At 41.0% G+C, this 24,149-nt stretch overlaps 1 protein-coding gene across 6 annotated transcripts in view; it reads left to right on the top strand.

Annotated features, from left to right (window-relative positions):
• Positions 1 to 24,149, top strand: part of gpat3 (glycerol-3-phosphate acyltransferase 3) — an 80,844-nt gene that overhangs the window by 12,419 nt on the left and 44,276 nt on the right. For all 6 annotated transcript variants that reach the window (XM_059965315.1, XM_059965318.1, XM_059965317.1 and 3 more), the window contains exons 4-6: positions 1,508 to 1,811; positions 8,225 to 8,299; positions 10,615 to 10,704. In XM_059965315.1, coding sequence (XP_059821298.1) covers positions 1,508 to 1,811; positions 8,225 to 8,299; positions 10,615 to 10,704 — 469 coding nt within the window. The remainder of the gene's footprint in view (positions 1 to 1,507; positions 1,812 to 8,224; positions 8,300 to 10,614; positions 10,705 to 24,149) is intronic.

The raw sequence follows: 24,149 nt of genomic DNA, 5'->3' as shown, positions 1-24,149 counted from the left end.
TTAGTGGTGCGTTATTAGCTTCAACAGCAAGTGACAAAACTCCAAGTGTCAACTTTAAGATGAACCTTGAAATGCATTGGCAACTGTGACTAGATAAGTTTGTATTGTTTTGTTCTACATGGTTACTAATATTATTACATTATCCTGTAAATTTGACATTGGAGCCCTGCAGACCAGGCAATTATACAGAAGTTCAAATGTAAGCAGTTTTCCAGAACATGGGTTAATGTACTGGCTTCAGCTACAACTCACACATCATGTATTTTCAAAAATAGACTAATTATAAGAAAGTAAAGTTGTTTCCTGCTGTAAACATTGTATGTAACTTCTCTGACTTCTTGTTCTTAAGTAGCAGTAGAATGATAAAGTGACATCAATTTTATCTTCTTGTACAAGCCAATCATTTACTGGTTAACCTGCCACCAACACTGCATGGTTTAATGTAAAAAAAAAGTATCTGCCTTCTCTGCCGCCTTGTGTTTTATTAGCAAGATATAACCTTTAAGTATTTGCAGACCCATGTTGCATATTGATGCCTTTAAATTTCTGAGGCTTGTTCATATTTTCCTGGGAAGTTGTTACAGTGTAGAAGAGCAGCAGATTCAGAGAGTTTCACAAGAAAAGAATAGGTGAAGTGTAGAGGCATGAGCCTTCGATTCAGTTAAATTGGTGCAAACTGTGGTTTTTGTTTGGTTGGTTGTTTTCCTCCCTGTTGATTACGAAGTACCCTATGCCATATGATTATATAACAGGACAAATTATAGAAGAATGTAAGCTTGGATTTTGACAAGGACTTAAATAATATCTATTGGAAAAGAAGTGAAGGGTTGCTAAGAAGCCATCAGACTGTTCCAACTGATTTGCTACTGTGCTTCAGGAAAGAAAACCTACCATTCTGGTCTGGTCCAGCTTATCCACCTCATCAATCCTATGCTTTGAGTCTTTTGAAATGACAGATTAAAGTCAATTAGTTGCACCTCACCTGCAGGCAATTGGGGATAGATCACTGATGGACATTTGTAGAGTTGACTGTTTTCTGACAAGTGGATTCTTGAGTGATAATTGATCTAAATATTAAGTTGCTTCAAGTTCCAGGAAAGTTTCAACATAACTGAGCTATAAAAGCCATGCAGTGTCTGATCTTTGTGATTAAATTTTATTCCTGTATTGCTTGATGCACAAATACACTCAGTTGCTTTTGGCACATGTTTACTAAAACCTTCTGATAGCCCTGCACTGCCCTTGAGTTCAAGGAGTATACAATATAGGCTAATATTCCAGATTCACATTCCCCCGACCTTCTCCAGTGTTTAGACAAATGCATTTTCACCATACAAACTTATCTTTTGCAGTACTTCCCATGACATGTTTTGCTTTCTCATGCTTGTTCCCTTTGTTGCCTTTCCTCTCACCTATTGTTAGTAATGCGAGCATTTTTTATCTTGGACTTTCTGATTTGTAAGTTGCAGTTTATAAGAATACGAAAGTGTTCATTGTTGTTTTACAGAAATTATTGAGAAGCGTGATAAAGTCTCCCTGGAAGAAGAGATCACCGAACTGAGGCGATACTCAAGCAGAAGCAAGGCTGTTCCTGAGGGCAACTTTGACCTCTCTGATGTGTTCTACTTCTCAAAGAAAGGATTTGAGGCCATTGTCGAGGATGAAGTGACTACTCGGTTCAGCTCGGAAGAGTTGGTCTTGTGGAACCTGTTAACGAGAACCAATAGAAACTTCCAGTATATCAGTGTTCGACTGACCATCCTCTGGGGTCTGGGAGTTGCAATTCGATATGGGGTCCTCCTGCCCCTGCGGTAAGTGCAAAAGAAGAGACATGGTGCCCAGTGGTTCTGTTTGGTCCCCCGAAGTAAAGGAGGCAGTTTGTGAATGCTGTTCAATGGCATCAACACCTTCTATTTCAATAGCAACATTAATCTGGCAAGAGCAACCCAAATGTCATAGAGTAGTTAATGAGGGAATCCAGACTGGAGTGCAACGGAATAGTCATTTGAGCAGCTTGATAGAGTTTGGGACATAGTGTGCTAATGAGTTGTATGTTTCTGGAAAAAAAAACTTGTATTCTGGTTTTTCCACCTTCAGGAACCCACAGCCCCCACACTTTTGTTCTTCCTCTGGCCCCTCTACTACTTTAATTCCCTTTCCCACACACCCTGCCTGGTTCCATCCACCTCCCGTGCACCCATTTCACCCACTGGTTCTTCCCCTCTCCTCCATCTAGTTCTAGTTTCATCTACCTTTCATTTCTCCCCGAATGGTTCCCAGTATCATCTTCCTTTCTTCTTGGGTTCCACCGCAGTAGTCCTTTGAGCCCCTGCTTATCTCTCTCCGGGAGTTGTCTCCACCTCCACACTCCTGACTCTATCTTCAGTCTTGCTGCAGGGCTCCAACCCATAACCTTAACAGTTCCTGTCCTCTCCCAGCACCCTCCCACAATAGATGCTGCTCAAACTGCTGAGTGCCTCCGGAAGATTGTTGCTCTGAGTGAAACTGTTCCAGCTTTATGGGAGTCACCTATGACAGTCCATGTAGTTGCTCCCTTTTTAAAACACTGACCATATTCTGCCTGTTGTCAGCTGATGTCTCCCCTTAGTCTTGACTTTGCACCTTCCTCACATATTTTTTGTCTTTAAGCCTTGTTTTTTCTTTTTGATGTGTGCTGTCTTGGATCTCCCTCTTCTTTAGTATACCTTTCCCTGGTAGTAGGCAGCCGTCGATCCCAGGGCACAACTCTGGGCGGGAAGATTTGAAGAACTGGCTGTTGCCCATGCAGTGGGTCCTCCCTCTCCACATCACTGATGTAGTCCAAGGGAAGGGCAAGCGCCAATACAGCTTGGCACCACTGCTGTCGCAGAGGCTGCCAGGGTGAAGTTGTAAACAACATCAAACTGCCTTAGGCACCCTGGTTCCAGATTCTTTTTTCGGGGTTTACTCCGAAAGGCTTTCCCATGGGTGGGTCTGGCTGCAAGGCAGAAGAAGTTTAAAATCAGAGTTTTCCTTCTCCTAAGTGGGCTGCCATCCAAGGTTGATGAGCCCCGCCTGACCGAGGTTCTCAACTATATGCCCCAATAATGTGACTCCCTTGAAGTTATCAGATGTATTATCTATGGAAAAGACTACAGTTGATGTTTTGGGCCGAGACCTTTCAGTAGGACTGGAGAGAAGAAAGATGAGTAGATTTAAAAGATGGGGGACGTGAGAGAGAAACACAAGGTGATAGGTGAAACTGGGAGTGGGAGGGGTGGGAAGTAGATTGGTGAAAGAGATACAGGGCTGGAGAAGGGAGGATCTAATAGGAGAGGACAGAAGGCCATGGAAGAAAGAAAAAGGGGAGGAGCACCAGAGGGAGGCAATGGCCAAGCAAGGAGATGAGGTGAGAGAGGGAAATGTGGATGGGAATTGGGTGAAGGGCAAGTCCATTACTAGAAGTTCAAGAAATCGATGTTCATACTATCAGGTTGGAAGCTACCTAGATGGAATACAAGGTGTTGTTCCTCCAACCTGAGTGTGGCCTCATTGAGACAGTAGTGGAGGCCATGGATAGACATATTGGAATAGGACTGGGAAATGGAATTAAAATGGGTGGCCACTGGGAGATCCCGCTTCTTCTGGTGGATTGAGTGTAGGTGCTCGGCAAAACACCCGGTGTGGCCTTCTGTACAATGTAGATTGGGAGTATATATTATGTCCAGTGCTTCCGGTGTGGCCTCCTGTATTTCGGTGAGACCCGACATAGATTGGAAAACTGCTTTGTTGAGCACCCACACTCTGTCCGCAGCAGATGCGGATCTCCCAGTGGCCACCCATTTTAATTCCACCTCCCATTCCCATTCTGATATGACAATCCATGACCTCCTCTGCTGTTGAGGTGAGGCCACACTCGGGTTGGAAGAACAACATCTTGAATTCTGTCCGAGTAGCCTCCAACCTGATGGCATGAACATTGATTTCCTGAACTTCCGGTAATGGCCCAGCCCCTTCACCATTCCCCATCCCCTTTGCCCCCTCTCACCTTATTTCCTTGCCTGCCCATTGCCTCCCTCGGGTGCTCCTTCCCCCTTTTTCTTTATTCCATGGCCTTCTGACCTCTCCTATTAGCTTCTGTTTTCTCCAGCCCTTTATCCCTTCCACCAATCTATCCCAGTTCTTTACTTCACCCCTCCCTCTCCAGGTTATCACCTTGTGTTTCCTTTTAGATCTATTCCTCATCTCTTTTTCTCCAGTCCTGCTGAAGGGTCTCAGCCTGAAGTGTCAATTGTACTCTTTATCATAGATGCTGCCAAGCCTGCTGAGTTCCTCCAGCGTTTTGTGTGTGTTGCTCAAATAGGATTGGTACAGTGTGAATCAAACATGCGGTCAGAGTCCATGTTGTTATCAGTTTCTATTTCACCATAAAATTCCAGAATTATCAAAAAATTTGGAAATACCTATCATGTTTATTACATAACTGCGTGATGCTGTTGCATCTATCAGAGTTATAAAATGACTGAAGTTTGTATGGCAGCCAGTACGTGCTAGGATGCAATGGGAGGTTCCAAGTTTTTTTAAATGAATCAATATTTTCAAATAGTTTACAGGGTGGGAAAGGAAAGCAGCCATAGATCAACAGACATTTTTAAAAATAATTATTCCCCTGGTTAGTCAATGATGATAGTTTACAAGCTGGCAAAAAGGGAATAGGAAAAGACCATTCAGCCTCTTGATCTCTTCCTACCATTTTAAGTTAATTGAAGTTGATCCATAACACAACGTCTATGTACCCAGCTTTGTTCCATTTCCTACAGTGCTCTTAACCTACCATCTGATCACGGAATGATAACTACAGCTGACTCACATCTTCCGTCTTTCAGGTTTCAGCACCAGAGCTCTTCATTGAGTACCTTCGATCTAACTGCAAAAAGCAGGATTTCCCAGTGGCCAGCTATTTAATTCCAATCCCCATTCTCATTCTGACATGTTAGTCCATGACCTCCTTTACTGCCATGATGAGGGCACTCTCCTGGGTTGGAGAAGTAACACCTCATATCTGGGTTGCTTCCAAGCTGGTGGCATGGACAATGATTTCTCCAATTACTGCTAATTTTTTCCCTCTTCCTCTTGCCTCTTTTCTATCAACCCTCCCTGTTGCCCCTCCTTGTTCCCTTTCTCCCATGCTCCACGCTCATCTCCTATCAGATTTCCTCTTCTCTAAACATGCATCACCTCACAGCTTGTTACTTCGCACACCCCTTTCCCATCCACCTGGCTTCACCTATCACCTCCTTCCCCTCCCCACACCTTTTTATTCTGGCTTCTTCCCCCTTCCTTTCCCATCCCGATGAACAGTCTCAGCCCGAAACGTGTGGCACCTTGTGATACTGCTATGTTCCAGTAGTTGCCAGGTGTCAGACTAGTGAAATTTGACACAATTTTAATGACCAATAACAATGTACCTTTAAATAACATTTTAACTAGTTGTAAACCTGTTGTAAAATCTGACCATATTTATAGCAGGTAGATATTATTTTGCTTGTTTTGGCATCACTGCTTGTTTTACTGCTCTAACTTCCACAGCCAATTTTGATTGGTGTCTCAAACTCATTGTCCTTGACTTCTGCAGGCCTCAAAAACTAATTGACACTTGGTTGTGTTTTCAATGTGTAGTTGCCAAGGCTATACAAACGAAAAGCTGCAATAGTTTATTATAATGATCACAGTAGCCAATCATTTTACTATAAATTGTGCGTGTACAACTGTCAGAACTGCATCAGTGAAAGTAGAACTTTGATATAAGTGACAGCAAAGAGCGTACAGGACTGGAGGGAATTTGAATCCTTTGATGTTTGAGCTGATTTATACAGCACAATATTTGTCTGATGTTTCTCCTTAACCTTTTTAAAAGTAGTGTAAAGGCCAGCAATCTAACTTTGTCCTGAAAGGTCACAATACCCTTAAAGATGCTGTTACTCCAAAACTGAATTTGCAGCAGCAATAGACAATAAGTGCCAGGAGTAGGCCATTTGGCCCTTCTAGCCAGCACCGCCATTCACTGTGATCATGGCTGATCATACACAATCAGTACCCCGTTCCTGCCCTCTCCCCATATCTCTCGACCCCGCTATCTAACTCTCTCTTGAATGCATCCAGAGGCTTGGCCTCCACTGCCTTCTGGGGCAGAGCATTCCACATATCCACCACTCTCTGGGTGAAAAAGTTTTTCTGCATCTCAGTTCTAAATGGCCTACCCCTTCTTCTTAAACTGTGGCCTCTAGTTCTGGACTCGCCCATCAGCGGGAACATGCTTCCTGCCTCCAACGTGTCCAATCCCTTAATAACCTTATATGTCTGAATCAGATCCCCTCTTATCCTTCTAAATTCCAGTGTATACAAACCCAGTCGCTCCAATCTTTCAACATATGACAGTCCCGCCATTCCGGGAATTAACCTTGTGAACCTACGCTGCACTCCCTCAATAGCAAGAATATCCTTCCTCAAATTTGGAGACCAAAACTGCACACAGTACTCCAGGTGGGGTCTCACCAGGGCCCTGTACGGCTGCAGAAGGACCTCTTTACTCCTATACTCAATTCCTCTTGTTATAAAGGCCAGCATGCCATTAGCTTTCTTCACTGCCTGCTGTACCTGCATGCTTGCTTTCATTGACTGATGTACAAGAACACCTAGATCTTGTTGTACTTCCCCTTTTCCTAACTTGACTCCATTTAGATAGTAATCTGCCTTCCTGTTCTTGCCACAAAAGTGGATAACCTCACATTTATCCACATTAAACTGCATCTGCCATACATTTGCCCACTCACCCAACCTGTCCAAGTCACCCTGCGTTCTCATAACATCCTCCTGTCATTTCACACTGCCACCCAGCTTTGTGTCATCAGCAAATTTGCTAATGTAACTTTTAATCCCTTCATCTAAATCATTAATGTATATTGTAAACAGCAGCGGTCCCAGCACCGAACCTTGTGGTACCCCACTGGTCACAGCCTGCCATTCCGAAAGGAACCCGTTAATCGCTACTCTTTGTTTCCTGTCAGCCAGCCAATTTTCAATCCATGTCAGTACTCTGCCCCCAATACCATGTGCCCTAATTTTGCCCACTAATCTCCTATATGGGACTTTATCAAAAGCTTTCTGGAAGTCCAGGTACACTACATCCACTGGCTCTCCCTTGTCCATTTTCATAGTTACATCCTCAAAAAAACTCCAGAAGATTAGTCAAGCATGATTTTCCCTTCATAAGTCCATGCTGACTCGGACTGATCCTTCTACTGCTATCCAAATGTGTCGTAATTTCATCTTTTGTAATTGACTCCAGCATCTTTCTCACTACTGACGTCAGGCTAACCGGTCGATAATTCCCTGTTTTCTCTCTCCCTCCTTTCTTGAAATGTGGGACAACATTAGCCACCCTCCAGTCAGTAGGAACTGTTCCTGAATCTAAAGAACATTGGAAAATGATTACCAATGCATCCACGATTTCTAGAGCCACCTCTTTAAGTACCCTGGGATGCAAACCATCAGGTCCCGGGGACTTATCAGCCTTCAGACTCAACAGTCTATCCAACACTGTTTCTTGCCTAATATAAACTTCCTTCAGTTCATCCTTTACCCTAGTTCCTTTGGCCACTATTACATCTGGGAGATTGTTTGTGTCTTCCCTAGTGAAGACAGATCCAAAGTACTTGTTCAACTCATCTGCCATTTCCTTGTTTCCCATAATAAATTCACCCTTTCCTGTCTTCAATGGTCCAATTTTGGTCTTAACTATTTTTTTGCTATTCACATACCTAAAGAAGCTTTTACTATCCTCCTTTATATTCTTGGCTAGTTTACCTTCGTACCTCATTTTTTCTTGTTGTATTGCCTTTTTTGTTATCTTCTGTTGCTCTTTAAAAGCTTCCCAGTCCTCTGGTTTCCCGCTCATCTTTGCTATGTTATACTTCTTCTCTTTTATTTTTATACTGCCCTTTACTTCCCTCATCAGCCATGACTGCCTTTTATTCCCCTTAGGATCTTTCTATCTAAGAAGAAATTTCAATGGTCATATTGTGTTCCATTTCTAGAATTTGCAAAGAAAAGATCGTTTGCAGAGGTTATATATTTTTTCAATTTTGATGTGATTTAATGCTGCTCTAAAGTAAGTGAAATTGATTTTGTGCTACCTTCATTGGATCCAGCTCAACAAGACCTTCCAATCTCTTCTCTCCTGCAGGATCACTTTGGGTGTGATTGGTATTAGCTGGTTGGTGATTGGAACCACTTTAGTAGGACAGCTGCCAAACAGCAGGTAAAAGAGAACATGTTGTACAGTTGCATGCAGTTTCTTCAGTGGTCTCTGATAGAATTTCTGCATCTTCCTCTGCTACCCTTTCTTTATCCACGATCCTCAGTGCAAAAACTGCAAACACAATTAAGAATTTTTTGAACCTGACACTTTTAAGTTTGAGCTATATGGTGCTTGTCTCTGACAGAATAGGTGATTTGTTCTCAGTATCTCAGTCACTCTCTGTAAAATAAACATTGCAATTTCCACAACCAGAGAAAGGAAACAAACAGAGATTTTAGGACAAGTCTGGTTAAAGTTCAGCACTGAATGTTTGCCATGTCATATAGTGTTAATCATAAGATTGCTTACCATTAATCTTGGGTCCTTTCAATGCTAAGGATAAGGATCAGAGGTAATCTTGTGGTTTACTATAGGAGATGGGTGCAAATTGGTTTAAGGAAATTGAGGGCAACCTTTCGGATGGGATAAGCACAGCAAGTAGTTTAGATCATTGCCATCGGGCCATTTTTTAATGCATTTATTTGGGAAGGAGTAATGGAAACTGGTTCTAGTTTGGCTTTGATTGCAATGAATTGCTCTGAGTCACAGAGTCTACACATCACCCATTCATACACAGGGGCGTAAACAAAATAGACCAGGCCTGATCCCATTGCCTACCCCTAATGACCTTCCCTTAGATCAGTTCCTTGTTAAGCTGTTCCAAAAGACAGAAGGTATCAACCTTGTGTCAGGTTAGATTGCACAGCAGGTTTTCTTCCCAATTAGACTTTGTTATGGAAACCCAAATGTTTCTACCTTTATTAAACCAATGTTAAATTTCCCAGCTGCTATGCTGTATTTTTAACTTATTGAAGGATCTTTAGTACATTTGCTATTTTTATGTACCCCTTGATTTGGCTTCCAGCTGAAATCCTGACACAGTAAGACCTAACTAAGATTAAATTTAACTAAGACCAGTACTATAGCTAATCAACCTTTGTGATCTCAACTGTCAGCGTTTCTGACGAATGCAAACTTTAGGTGCAGATATTTCCTGGAATGTTTGGGGCGTGAACAGAGATATAGAACGGTACAGCACAGATACAGGCGCTTAGTTCATGATGTTGTGCTGAACTAATAAAGCTTATGCCTAATTAAGTAATCCCTTCTCTCTGAATGTGGTTCATATCTTTCCATTTTCTACATATTCACGTGCCGCCTCTATTCTATCTGCCTCCACCGCTTCCCTAGAGTATATTCCCACCACCCACCAATCTGTGTTTTTTAAAAAACTTGCCCCATTTCTCTTTTGAACTTTCCCCTCCTCTCCTTAAATGTATACCCTCTAGCAGTGGACATGTTGATGCTGGATAAAAATATACCGGCTTTCTGCTTTATGCCTCTCATAATTCCATAAACTTCTATCAGATGTTTGCACAGCCTCCAGTACTCCAGAGAAAACAACCCTAGTTTGCCCAACATCTGTTTATAGCACGTGCCCTCTAATCCGGCTCTAAACCTCATTTGCACCCTCTCTAAAGCCTCCACATTTTTCCTGTAATGGGGCAAACGGAATTGCATCTAATACTCCAGGCATGGCCTAATCAGGTTTTTATAAAGCTGCAACGTGACTTCTTGATTCTAGAACTCAGTGCCCTAACTAATAAGAGCAAGCATGCTATGCACCTTGTTTACCACTCATAAGCTTGTGCACCCACTTTCATGAAGCTATGGACTTCGAGCCATAGATTATTCTGTGGATCAGTATTGTAATCTGTCAGGATCCTCCATCAACTATGTGCTTTAGTTTCCATCATATCAGTGTTTAGAAAAAAAAACAGTTGTAAGAAGATGATAACAGGGCATTTTCTGTGGTCTAGCACTGGTCAGGTCCCAAGGGTGATAGACAAGAGAGTTTCAATCTTGGGTACCTCTTCGTAAGAGTACACATAAGCACCTTGGTTGAGGTAGTGGATAAAATAATGTGCATTAAGCTATAGTGCTTCAATTTCCTCCCATATCCCAGTGATGTTCTGTTAGCTTAAATGGCTACTATAAATTCTCCCAGGTGGATGGTTGGAGAATTCAGAACGATTGATGTGTCAGTGAGAGGGAATAAATTGCAGGGAGATAAGTGGAAGATTGGGATTGATGGAATAATTGGAAATCAGTCAGAAATTCAATGAGCAGAAAGTCTTTCATTGTCTTAAGCAAATACGATAAACCATGTTTTCAGTGATCTACTGTATTGGGAATCATTTTGTTCATGATAATACAATTCATTTTTTTGAGAATTAAAAATAAAGTGATTTCTTGAAGACTTTTTTTTCTGGCAGTGTGAAGATATGGCTCAGTGAGCTTGTTCACTTGATGTGCTATAGGATATGTGCAAGGGGACTGTCTGCATCAATCCGTTACCACAACAAGTAAGTGTATAATAATCAAAAAGTGATTTAAGTATGTTTTTTTTGTAAAGATTTAGGGCAGAGCAGTTCTATCTGAGCAAAAATAGACAATAATCATTCTATTCGATTATTAAATCCACAGGGGGATTTCAATACAAAATAACTTTATCCCAGGGAGATATGGAATAGTTGAACAAAAACAAAGTTTTAATCTTTAGATCTATAACATGGCTTTGAAGCCACACCATTGTAATGGCTGTTCCTCCAGCAACAGGTTTGGTCCCAGAAATAAAACTTATACCAATTTTACCTTCTAGTTCCTAACTTGCTCTGAATTTGGAACAACAATGAAGTATCAGCTCTGATTGGAGTTCTGAAGTAGAGATATCATGCAGGTGAAAAAGGCATAGATAATTTGGATTTCTGCTGCTGTATATACTCTGTGATGGAGGGGAGTGTTTCTCTGAATTAATCCTATAACAAATTAAATATGAAAGTGGTCTAAAATGCCCTGATTTATAGAGGTACTTAAGAAGACATCATGCTTTTTGTGAACTTTGTGAATTTCAAGGCAATTTTAAAAAGCAAATGTGCGAGAATATACCGGTAATCACATTTGTTAAACTGTGCTTGAAGAGTAAAGTTTAATATTTTTAGATAAGCGTGCTTCTACTGCATCTGCAATGGTGTGTTCTGAACTGGGAGCAAGGAGGAGACTTGAGATACTGAAAGCTGGAGGAACTTAGCAGAGCAGGTAGCATCTGTAGAGGGAAATGACAGTGGATGGCTCAGCAGGTCCATTCATCTGATTAGGAGGAGATGGTCAAGATGTAAACACTTGATAAGATTTATACTCTTTATAATGGCTACCTGCTCTCTATCTTTCAGTCCAGGTAAAGGATTTGAACCCAATGTGTTGACTGTCCATTGCCATCCACAGTTGCTACCAAACCTGCTTTCTAGAAACAGAAAGGTCAGATTGGATCACAGAAACAGGACTTGATCCAATATATTACACTTCATCCATTCAGAGTCAGTCATGGGATTTCATTGGTGTTGTGGAAGTACATGGAGCCCCCAGTGATCTTTCATCTGTGTGAGGGGCAAGTTTAGCTACTGAATGGCTTATACAAAATCAAAAGACTGTTAAGGAATATACTGTAGCATATTGAATTCTCTGGATTATTACTGGTGCCATTTGGCAGCAGGGTTAGGGATGGGAGGACAATCCACATGAATACTTGGCTAAACAGTCATTACAGGAGGAGATGTTTTAAATTCTTGAAACAACTTGAATGTTGCCCTGTACAAGCTGGATTGACTGGGTCTCAACAGTGTCATGTGGGCAGGTTCCTTGGTGTCACTGGAGAAAGTTAAACTAATCCTGAAGAGGGATGTGGAATTAAATGGGAGAATCAATGTAAACTTGGGAAATACAGACTGCATTAACTGTAGTTATAGGGAAGATGTTATTCAACTGAAGAGAGTGCAAAAAAGATATACAAGAGTATTGTCAGGACATGAGAGACTGAATTATAGGGAGAACTATGACAGGCAAGGAACTTTTTTTCTTGGAGCCTCAGAGACAGAAAGGTGATCTTATAGCAGTATACAAAATCACATGGGGTGAGTGCACTCAGTCTTTTCCCAGGGCTGGAGAATTAAAGAACTATGGGACATAAGTTTAAGGTGAGAGGGGAAAGATTTACCAGGAGTTTGATGGGCAATTTTGTTTTTTTACACACAGGGTGGTATGTATGTGGATTGAACTGCCAGAAGAGGTAGTTGAGGCAGGTACAATAACAACTTTTAAAAGACAGCAGGATGAGTATGGATAGGAAATGTTTAGAAAGTTAAGGGACTAGCTTGATGGGCATCTTGGTCAGCAGGGATAAGTTGGGCCAAAGGGCTTGTTTCCTTGTAATAAGGCACATATTGTATAATATAGCTTGGAAACAGATTGAGGGAAATTGCAAGGATCCAGAAGGAATTTTCAATACATTTGTGTAGGAAATAACATTGAGAAGAATGCGCAAGTAATCATGGAGTTATGATGTGGCAGGAAGAGAGATTAGGTTCAGGTCAATACTGGATACCAGATCTTGAGGAACGAAGAGATGCAGAAGGTAATACTGAAGGAGACAATTATAATGCTGTAAGCAGAACAACAGTCTCATTGACATGACCAACTCTTAGCAAACTAATTCCATGAGGATAGATAATGCAAAGGATTAGTAAACTTTTATTATTCTATTGTAACATATTGAGAAGAAAGTGGTGTGGAGAATGCACCTTTAGACTTCATGAAATACTTGCCTTATAACATCCTGAGTCACTGCTGTTCTGGGTACAAGCTAAGTTACAAGAAACAAAAGCAGAAATGGAGACATTTTCCTTTACCTTCTATGGATATTTACTCAGAGATGGCCAGAAAACTGGAGAAATGGTGTCTAAAATTTGGAAAGTGGTGGTCTGTAAACGTTTGGTGTCAAGATTGTGACATAGAACAGTGCAGGCCTTTCAGCTCAGAGTGTTGTGATAACCCTTTTAACCTACTTCGAGGTAATTCTAATGCTTACCTGCCACATAGCCCTCCTAACCAGTGTTTTATAGAACAGCAACATTACCTTGCAGCTCATGAACACAGTTTCCCGACTAATGAATGACAACATGCCATATGCTTTCCTATCAACCTGGTCTGTGGACGTGGGCCCCAAGATCCCAGTTCCCTAACACTACTAAGAATCCTATAAGTAATACTGCATTCCAAAGTGTAATGCTGTACTCCCTGAAGTAACCTGGGGTATATTTCCCTCCAGCTTTGGGGACTTAACTATTCCAATGTTTTTCAAAAGTTCCAGCACATTATTTTCCTTAATGTTGGCATGTTCCAGCATATTAACCTGTTCTAAGCTGTCCTCACCTTTTGACAGGATCTTCACTTTGTACTCACTTGTGAATACTGAACTCAAGTATTCATTAAGGATCTCTCCTATTTCCTGTGACTCCAGATTCAGATTCATTTATTTATCCCTATTGAAACATTTGTCTTAACAACTGGCTCAACCTATCAATGTACCGGAGCAGCTGTAGATGCATTCCAGTGTCAATATAGTATGCCCACAATTGTCAGCAGTCCAACACAAGCAGCAGCAGCAACAACAAAACAAAAATGACAACAACAACCCCCCCTTCCTCCCTCCCACTCACACACTGTCACACACGTGCCTCCAACTGCAGGACAGGCCACCTCCAGGACCCCAACCTAGAGTTTCTGGCCCAGACTTGCCGATATCGGGTCTCCAACATCCATACGTGTTTCTGCTTTATCCCTGATCAGTCCTACCCTCACTCTAGTCATCCTACTGTTCTTCATAGATGTGTAGAATGCCTTGGGTGTTTCCTTAATCCTTCTCGCCAAGACCTTCTCATGTCCCCTTCTAGCTCCACTAAATCCTTTCTTAAGCTCCTTCCTGGCTACCTTATGACTCTTAAGCGTTCTGATCCTTGCTTCTCAAATGTTAAGAATGCTTCTTTCTTTCTCCTGACTAGAGTTTCCACATCTCTTGTCCTTCACCCTACCATCCTCTCCCTGCCTCAGTGGGGCCAACAAACCTATCCAGAACTCCATGTAAGTGCTCCATACACAACCTCCAAACTTCCGTTATGCATTTTTCTGAGTACATCTGTTCCTAATTTATGCTGCCAAACACTTGCCTAATAGTAATCCCTCCCCCAATTAAATACTTCTCCATATTGTCTGCTCCTCTCCCTGTCTAAGGATATGGTAAAAGTCAGGGAGTTGTCATTGTCTTTAAGATGCTCATCCACAGAGAGATCTGTTCCCTGACCAGGTTCATTGCCTAGTACCAGATCCAGTATGGTCTCTCCTCTAGTTGGCCGTCTTACCCATTGTATCAGGAGTCCTTCCTAGATGCACCTAAAAAATTCTAACCACCAAAACCTTTTGCAATAAGGAGCTGCCAGTCAATAATAGGGAAGTTGAAGTCTCCCATGAAAACAGCCCCTCAAAAAAATGTAATTGCAAAGAAAGTGCAACACCACCATTACTTCCTTAGGAGTCTGCGGTGATTCAGTATGACATCAAAAACTTTGACAAACTTCTATCGATGTGTGGTTGAAAGTGTATTGGCTGTCCACATCACAGCCTGGTATGAGAACACCAATGCCTTTAAATGGAAAATTCCACAAAAGGTAGTGGATTCAGCCTAGTACATTGCAGATAACATCCACCCAGCCACTGAGCACATCTACATGAAATGCTGTCATTTGAAAGCCAGATCAATTATCGAAGATCCTCATCACTGTTCTCTTTTCTTGCTGTTGCCATCAGCCTCAGGACTCACACCACCAGGTTCAAAAAACAGTTACTATCCCTCAATCATCAGACTTGAACAAAAAGGGATAACTACACTCATCCATTGAGATGTTCCAACGACCAATACAACCTCTTTATCTCTTATTTCATGCTCTTATTATTCATTGATATTTATTAATATTTGAATTTGCCCAATTTGTTGTCTTCTCTGCTCTATTTGATCTTTCATTGATTCTATTAGAGTTACTATTCTATAGATTTGCTGAGTATGTCCATGGGGAAAAAGAATCTCAGGGTTGTATGTGGTGGCATATATGTACTCTGATACTAAAATTTACTTTGAACTTTGAATTTTTGCTTCTTCCCAATATGCTCCCCAATTCTCTATTGCTGTCGGGGTGGGGGGAGGTGGGTCTATAGAATACTCTCAATAGAGTGATTGTTCTCTTTTAATAGTGGCATTAATGAGATGAGTTTAAATAGAAACTACTTTGTAAGTTATATATAGTCTTTTAGTTGTATATAGTTTTCTGAATTCTCTGGTGGCACAGGGCAGTTTTGTGAGGAATTGTGAGGATTGTAATGCTGGGTGAATGTGGATGTTCTGCCCATAACCTCTCGTATATGTTTCGCTGCTCTGATATAAACCACGCTGCTCTTATACTGTTCTATATTGGATAGGTATGCTCTCATTTTCACCTGTTTGATGTTGGGAGAAATCAGTAGAGTCACACCATTGCCCATTGTTGTCAAAACACAGTGCAAGAGATGACATGACTGCTTTGGATGGCTACTTAAAAAAATTGTTTAACATTTTAGATCAATTAAAGAATAAATATAAAATATAAAATAACACTTTATTTTGTTACTTTCAATTAAGGGCTTATTTAAGAGAAAAATTAGGTCAAACAATGTTATTGCCGAAATCTAATGAAATAGAAATTTTAATTCAAAAAGGAAATATTAAAAAATTTATATCTTGTATGTATAATTTGATTCAAAGACAGGCAATTAAACAAGGAGTCCATAAGTCAAGAAAAAAATGGGAAAGTGATTTGAATATTAAAATTGAAGAAACAAATTGGTCAAGACTATGTCTTGATAGTATGACAAATACAATAAATGTTCGGTTAAGATTAGTGCAGTATAATTTTCTACATCAATTATATATTACACCACAAAAAATAAAAAAATTAAATCCAAATTTATCGGATCAGTGTTTCCGATGTAACCAGGAAACTGGTACTTTTTTACATTCGACATGGTCTTGCTCTAAAATTCAACCTTTTTGGACAAACTTAAGACTTTTACTGGAACACATTACAGGAACACAATTTCCTCATAATCCAATATTACTCTTATTAGGTGATATTGAAGGGATAAAACCGAAACTCAAACTAAATAAATATCAGAAAGAATTTATAAAAATTGCACTGGCAGTAGCCAAAAAAGCTATTGCAGTTACTTGGAAATCGGATACATATTTAAGTATAGACTCTTGGAAGAAAGAAATCTATGGCTGTATTCCATTAGAAAAAAATACTTATAATTTAAGAGATAAATATGAAACATTTCTGAAAATTTGGAGCCCTTATTTACAAAAGACAGGATTAAATATATAGATGCTCTGAAGATGAAACAATTGGTTATTAGGGGAAAGAAATAGATATACATATTAAAGTTATTACGAATTCCATGGAGCATGTGGAGATCTTCCAACAACCAGGCATTCTTTCTTTCTTTTTTTTTCTTTCTTTCTCTTTTTTTTCTATAGGGCAGTTAGGGGGGAGGGGGTAAGGGTTATATACATTTTTTTTCATACTTTACTTTGTAACTATTTAAAAATGCAATAAAAAAAGTTTTCAAAAAAAAAATTTAGAAATTTAATTGTTTTTGCATTTAAAGAGATCCCACAACCAAACACATTGTTCCCTTTCATTCCCTTTCAAACTCCAAGGCCATTCCTTTTAAGACCCCCGGTTCACCTTGGTCCTCATACCCCTTTCAACAGACCCCACCCCACCAGCCCCTTGTGGCACTTTCCCAAGCACTCATGAATAATGCAACCTTTCACCCCTTTGTCTTCCGTTGTCCAGGGACAGAAAACAGTTGCACTTGCACTTCCAATCTATGTACTGCATCATTGGAAAACCCAGAAGCATACTGGGTGACCACTTTGCCATGCACCTGCATTCAGTCTGCAGCTTCCTCTTCTTGAATTGAATTGACTTTTTTTCTTACCTCTTTCATATACGAGAGTAAATTCTTTACGTTATGTCTCCGTCTAAATGAGCAATGTGCAATTTATAGTAATATATAATAAATAGTATGTACAACAGGACAGTCAATATAGCATAGAAATACAATTGTATCAGCGTAAATTAATCAGTGGAAGAAGCTGTCCTGGAGCCTGTCGATCCTGGCTATAATGCTGTGGTACTGTTTCCCAGATGGTAGCAGCTGAAACAGTTTGTGGTTGGGGTGTCTCAGGTACGCAGTGATCCTTTGGGCTCTTTTTACACACCTGTCTTTGTAAAGGTCCTGAATAGTGGGAAGTTCACATCTACAGATGCGCTGGGCTGTCCACACCACTCTCTGCAAAGTCCTGCGATTAAGGGAGGTACAGTTCCCATGCCAGGCAGTGATGCAGCCAGTCAGGATGCTCTCATTTGTACCCCTATAGAAAGTTCTTAGGATTTGGTGGTTCAAACCAAACTTCTTCAACCGTCTGAGGTGAAAGAGGCACAGTTGTGCCTTTCCCACCACACAGCCAGTATGGACAGACCAAGTGAGACTTGGTGACGTGTATGCCAAGGAACTTAAAGCTGTTCACCCTCTCAACCCCAGATCCATTGATGACAATAGAGGTTAGCCTGTCTCCATTCCTCCTGTAGTCCACAACCTTTGTTTCTGTGATATTGAGGGAGAGGTTGTTTTCTTGACACCTCTGTGTCAGAGAGATGACTTCTTCTCTGCAGGCTGCCTCATTATTATTTGAGATTAGGCCAATCCGTGTAGCGTCATCAGCAAATTTAATTAGCTGCCTTTTTAATTCTTTATCTCACTCCTACTCTGACTTTGTCTGTGACCTCCTCGGGTCACAAGCTTAAGAAACAACACTTCATCTTCCATCTGGGCATGTTACAGCCTTCTGGGTTCCATGAAGGATTCTATAACTTAATGTAATTGATTTCACTGTGTGTGTCATTCACCCTTCTGTGATATTGGTTTAGCTTGGTTGCTTCCCCAGCTCAGCCCCACCCCCACTTCCTTTATCTTTGGAAATGGAGGACGTGGCCAACTTATCTGCCAAGCATGGCTTCCTGCTCTATGTTTTGCAATTTGTACGTTCTTTTGCCTGTGTTCCTATTCTCGAACTGCTTCTTTCACCAGTGATGAAAGGGACTTTGAAAAGTTGCACTTGTTTCTCAAACATTTGAATTTCTTGTGTACAAGGAGAACAGCTCTGCCACCAAACTCTTCTAAAGTCTGAAAAAAGAAATGCTATTTTTATATTGAAATTGACTAGTTGGATACTGATACTGAGCAATCGCTAACCTTGTTTATGTTCAAATTCCTTATTCAGTTACCAATCACACTATGATACATGTGTCAATAGAATATGTGCAATAAAGGCCAATAATAATTCACAATTGGTAAAATAACTGCTCAATAGTGCATTCAATTGCATCCTTGTCATATCAAATGCCTCCAGTCCCCTGCTGTGCAAAGGGGAGATAAGCTCTTTGAAGACCTTTCTTGCCTGGGTTGACTGTACATTATCTGTAAACTATCCTTGCCTACAGATTATCTTAACCCTTGCCACAACTTCCACACTTCCATTCACATATTGATAAGAATACCTTGTTAACTGTTTCTCTCCTTTACCACACCAGTTTTACTGGCCAGCATCAGGTTGCTGATCCTAAAGATGACACATTTCCTGTAGCTTAACGAGCTTCTTTTATCTCTTTCTCAGTTCTGAGGAAAGGTCTTCAACCTGAATGTTAACTTTGTTTCCTTCCCATAGATCTCATCTAACCTGCTTGGTATTTCCAGCATTTTCTGTTTTTATTTCACAAGTTTATAACATTGATGCTTTTTGAAACTTCAAAAGAATAGTAATGCAATAATTTCAAGGCGAACTTGGCAAGGTTAATCTTGTAATGAACTAATTTTTATTTGATACTTTGTGGACTTGTAAAGTGTAAAATCTGCCAAAGTATAAGTTATCAAATTAAAACATTTTGAAATTTAATTTGATGCCCAATACAGGCAAGGAGACTAGGTGTTATTTATTTATTTAGCGATACAGCAGGGAATACGCTCTACTGACCTTTCGAGCCACACCACCCACACAACTCCCAACAAATCTGATTAACCCTAACCTAATCATGGGAAAATTTCATGACCAATTAACCCACCCTGTATATCTTTGGACTGTGGAAACCAGGGCACCGGGGAAAACCACGCATTCCACAGCGCGAATGTACAGACTCCTTAGAGAACGGTACTGTAATTGAACTCTGGATCTCCTGAGCTGTAACCATATTGGATAGGCACAGTAGCGCTCTTGATTCTCAGTATGGAGTGTGGGTTTATTCAGATTGTGCAGAATGATGTACTGACATTTAATGATTCATCATTGTAGGCGTATTCAATATACTATTTGTTTGCTTTATAAATGCTTCAAGAGAACATTGGCATTTTCAAAGATCCTTAATGGGAACAACATTAAGGGAATTTTTGTGCAACAGCAACATGGAAAATAATGCAATGAGCATTCCAAAAAGAGAGTGAAACATATTGGTGCAATTAATTGCTCAAAGTATGTGTCAGCTTCACACAAGGGAGCCCAATGCCATATTTTGCTAAGAGTAACACACACAAAATACTGGAAGAACTCAAGGGGTCAGGGATCATCTATGGAGAGGACTAAACAACGGATGTTTTGGGCCGAGACTCTTCATAAATCCTGATAAACCTGCAAAATCTCTTGTGTTTACTATATTACTAACAATTCTCTGCACTTAATCAACAACAACTCGCACTGAAATCTAAAACTGCAGATGCTGGATGTCTGTAATAAAAACAAAATAATGCAACACTCTGAAAATCAGGCAGCATCTGTGCAGAGGGAAAGACCCTCTTGTCAGAAGAGTCCTTGACCTGAAACACTGATACTGCTTCATTTCCACAGATGCTGCTTGATCTACTGAGTGCTTCCAACAATTTCTGATTAATTTACATTCTCGAATATCATAGTACCATTCACACAATGAATTGTCTCAAGGAGCTTTACAGGAAATTCGCACTGAGTCACATTGGGAGGGATGACCGTGAGCCTGGTCAGAGGTAGGTTTTAAGGAGTACATAAGATATAGGAATGGAATTAAGCCATTTGGCCCATTGAGTCTGCTCTGCCATTTCATCAAGGCTGATCCATTTACCCTCTCAGCCTCAATCTCCTGCCTTCTCCCTGTATCCCTTCATGCCATGACTAATTAAGAATCTATCAACCTCTGCCTTAAATATACCCTATGATTTGGCCCCCACAGCCACCCACTCACCACAGATTCCCACCCTCTGGCTAAATAAATTCCTCCACATCTCTGTTCTAAAATGATGCCCCTCTATTCTGAAGCCATGTCCTCTGGTCTTAGACTCTCCCAGCATAGGAAACAGCCTCTCCACGTCCACTCTATCAAGGCCTTTCATAATTCACTATTCTGAATTCCAGAGAATACAGGCTCAGAGCCATCAAATGTTCTTCATATGACAAGCCTTTCAATCCTGAATCATTTTCGTGAACTTCTTTCGAATCCTGTCCAAAGTCAGCACATCCTTTCTAGGATTAGGGGCCCAAAACTGCTCACAATACTCCAAGTGAAGCCTCACCAGTGCTTTATAAAGCCTCAACATTACATCCTTGCTTTTATGAATGCTAGCATTGCATTAGCCTTCCTCACCACCAACTCACCCTGCAGATAAAATGTCCGCAAATCCCGCACAAGGACTCCCAAGTCACTTTGGGCCTCTGATTTTTGAATTTTCTCTCCATTTAGAAAATATTCTATACTTTTATTTCTTCTACCAAAGTGCCTGACCATACACTTCCCGACACTGTATTCCATCAGCCACCTCTTTGCCCATTCTCCTAAACTGTCTCAGTCCTTCTTTAGCCACTCTTCTACTTCTAAACATTCCTGTCACCCCACCTATCTTCGTATTGGCCACAAAACCACCAATTCTGTCATCCAGATCATTGACATATAAAGTAAAAAGAAGCGGTCCTACACAGACCCCTGTGATACACCACTAATCACTAGCAGCCAACCAGAAAAAGTTCCCTTTATTCTTTTCTTCCTGCCATTCAGCTAATGCACGATCCATATTAGTGTCTTTTCTGTAATGCCATGGGCAGCCCTGTGTGACACCTTGTCAAAGGCTTTCTGAAAACCCAAGTATACAACATCCACCAATTCTCCTTTGTCTAACCTGTTCGTTATTTCTTCAAAGAATTCCAACAAATTTCTCAGGTAAGGTTTTCCCTTGAGGAAACCATGGCCTGTTTTATCATGTGCCTCCAAGTACCCCGAAACCACAACCTTAACAATTGACTCCAACATCTTTCCAACCACTGAGGTCAGACTAACTGGCCTAAAATTTCCTTTCTTCCACCTCTCTACCTTCCGGAAGAGTGGAGTGACATTTTCAATTTTTTAGTACTCTGGAGCCATGACAGAATCAACTGATTCTTGAAAGATCAATACTAAGTCCACCACAATCTCTTCAACTACCTCTTTCAGAATCCTGGGGTATAGTCCTTCTTGTCCAGATGATTTATCTACCTTAAAATATTCCAATTTTCCAAGAACCTTCACCCTAGTAATGGCAACTTCACACACTTCAGCCACCTGACACTTGAATTTCTGGTATACTGCTAGTATCTTCCACAGTTAAGACTGATGCAAGATACATACTCAGCTCATCCACCATTTTATTGTTCTCCATTACTACCTCTCTAGCATCATTTTCCAGTGGTCCAATATCTCCTCTGCCTCTCTATTACTATATATATATATATATCTGAAGAAACTTTTGGTAACTCTTTAGTATTATTGGCTAACTTACCTTTGTATTTCATCTTTTCCTTCTTTATGACCTTTTTAGTTGCCTTCTATTGTTTTTTAAAAGCTTTCCAATTCTCTAACTTCCCACTAATTTTGCTCTATTATACGCCCTCGCTTTGGCTCTTAACTTGGCTTCAACTTCTCTTGTCACCCACGGTTGTATCATCTTGTCTTCAGAATATTTCTTCCTCTTTGGGATGTACATCCGTAAGAAATTCAGAAGGATGAGGGGGGATCTTATTGAAACCTTTCAAATGTTGAAAGGCCGAGACAGAGTAGATGTGGAAAGGATGTTTCCATGATGGGAGAGTCTAGGACAAGAGGGTACAGCCTCAGGATAGAAGGGTGTCCATTCAAAACAGAGATGCAGCCAGAGGGTGGAGAATTTGTGGAATTTGTTGCCAGGTGCAGCTGTGGAGGCCAGGTTGTTGGGTGTATTTAAGGCAAAGATTGATAGTTCCAGGCTGGACATGGCATCGAATGTTACAGGGAGAAGGCTGGGAAATGGGGTTGAGGAGGAAAAAAAAGGATCAGCCATGATTGAATTGTGGAGCAGATTCGATAGGCCAAATGGCCTAATTCTGCTCCTATGACTTATGATCTTGTGGTCTATGGTCTTGTATATACTGTGCCTTCCAAACTGCTTCCAAGACTTCCAGCCATTGCTGCTCTGTCATCATTCCTGCCAGTGTTCCGTTCCAGCCAATTTTGGCCAACTCCTCTCTCATGCCTCTATAATTCCCTTTACTCCACTGTAATACTGATACATCTGACATTAGCTTCTCCTTCTCAAAAAGCAGGGTGAATTCTATCACTGATTATGATCACTAGCCCCTAAGGGTTTCTTTCAGCTCTCTTCAGTTCTGGTTCATTGCACAACACCCACTCCAGAGTAGCTGATCCCTCAGTGGGTTCAACCACGAGCTGCTCAAAGAAGCCATCTGATAGGCATTACCCCTCGGGATCAAGCACAAAACTGATTTTCCTAATCTACCTACATATTGAAATCCCCCAGGACCATCGTAACATTGTCCTTTTGACATGCATTTTCTATCTCCCTGTTGTAATTTGTAGGCCACACCTTTACCACTGTTGGGGGGGGGGGGGTGTCTGCATATGACTCCCATCATGGTTTTTTTACCTTTGTAGTTCCTTAGCTCTACCCACAACAGTTCAACACCTGAACCTATGTCACCCCTTTCTAATGATTTCATTTTTACCAACAGAGCCACGCAACCTCATCTGCTTATCTATCTGTCCCTTCAGTTCAATGCTTATCCTTGGATGTTAAGCTCCCAGATGTCATCTTCTTTCAGCCATGTTTCAGTGATGCCCACAACATCATACATGTCAATCTGTAACTGTGCTACAAGTTCATCTACCTTATTCCATTTACAAAGCACATTCAAATTTAATACCTTCAGTCCTGTGCTGACTCTGCGATTTTGTCCAACTTTTACATTGCAACTTATCCTGTTGACTGCAATTTTGACCGATCATCAGCCTGTCCTTGCTAGCAGTCTCACTACACACCGTCTGTGTTTACAAACTAACTGCCTCATCTTCACCACTATCACTCCAGTTCCCACCATTAGTTTAAATCCTCCCGAAAAGCTCTAGCAAACTTGCCTGCAAGGATATTGGTCCCACTTGGGTTCAGGTGTAATCCGTCCCTTTTTACAGGTCATACCTTCCCCAGAAGAGATACCAATGATTCATAAATCTGAACCATTGCCCCCCACACCTGTTCCTTAGCCACACATCCATCTGCTAAATCATCATGTTCTTAACCTCACTGGCACATGACACAGAGATTACTACCTTGGAGGTTCTGTTTTTCAACTTTCTACCTAGCTCCCTGATATCTCTTTTCAGGGCTCCCTCATCTTTCTTATCTAGGTCATTAGTGCCACTGTGTACCAAGACTTCTGGTGCTCACCCTCCCCATTTAGAATGCCATGTCTGAAATATCCCTGACCCTGGCACCTGGGAGG

The sequence above is a fragment of the Hypanus sabinus genome, chromosome 3 (assembly GCF_030144855.1).
Source record: "Hypanus sabinus isolate sHypSab1 chromosome 3, sHypSab1.hap1, whole genome shotgun sequence".
Classification (NCBI taxonomy): Eukaryota; Metazoa; Chordata; class Chondrichthyes; order Myliobatiformes; family Dasyatidae; genus Hypanus; species Hypanus sabinus.
The sequence above is the reverse complement of the archived record's forward strand: the minus strand, read 5'-3'. Positions and strand labels throughout refer to the sequence as shown.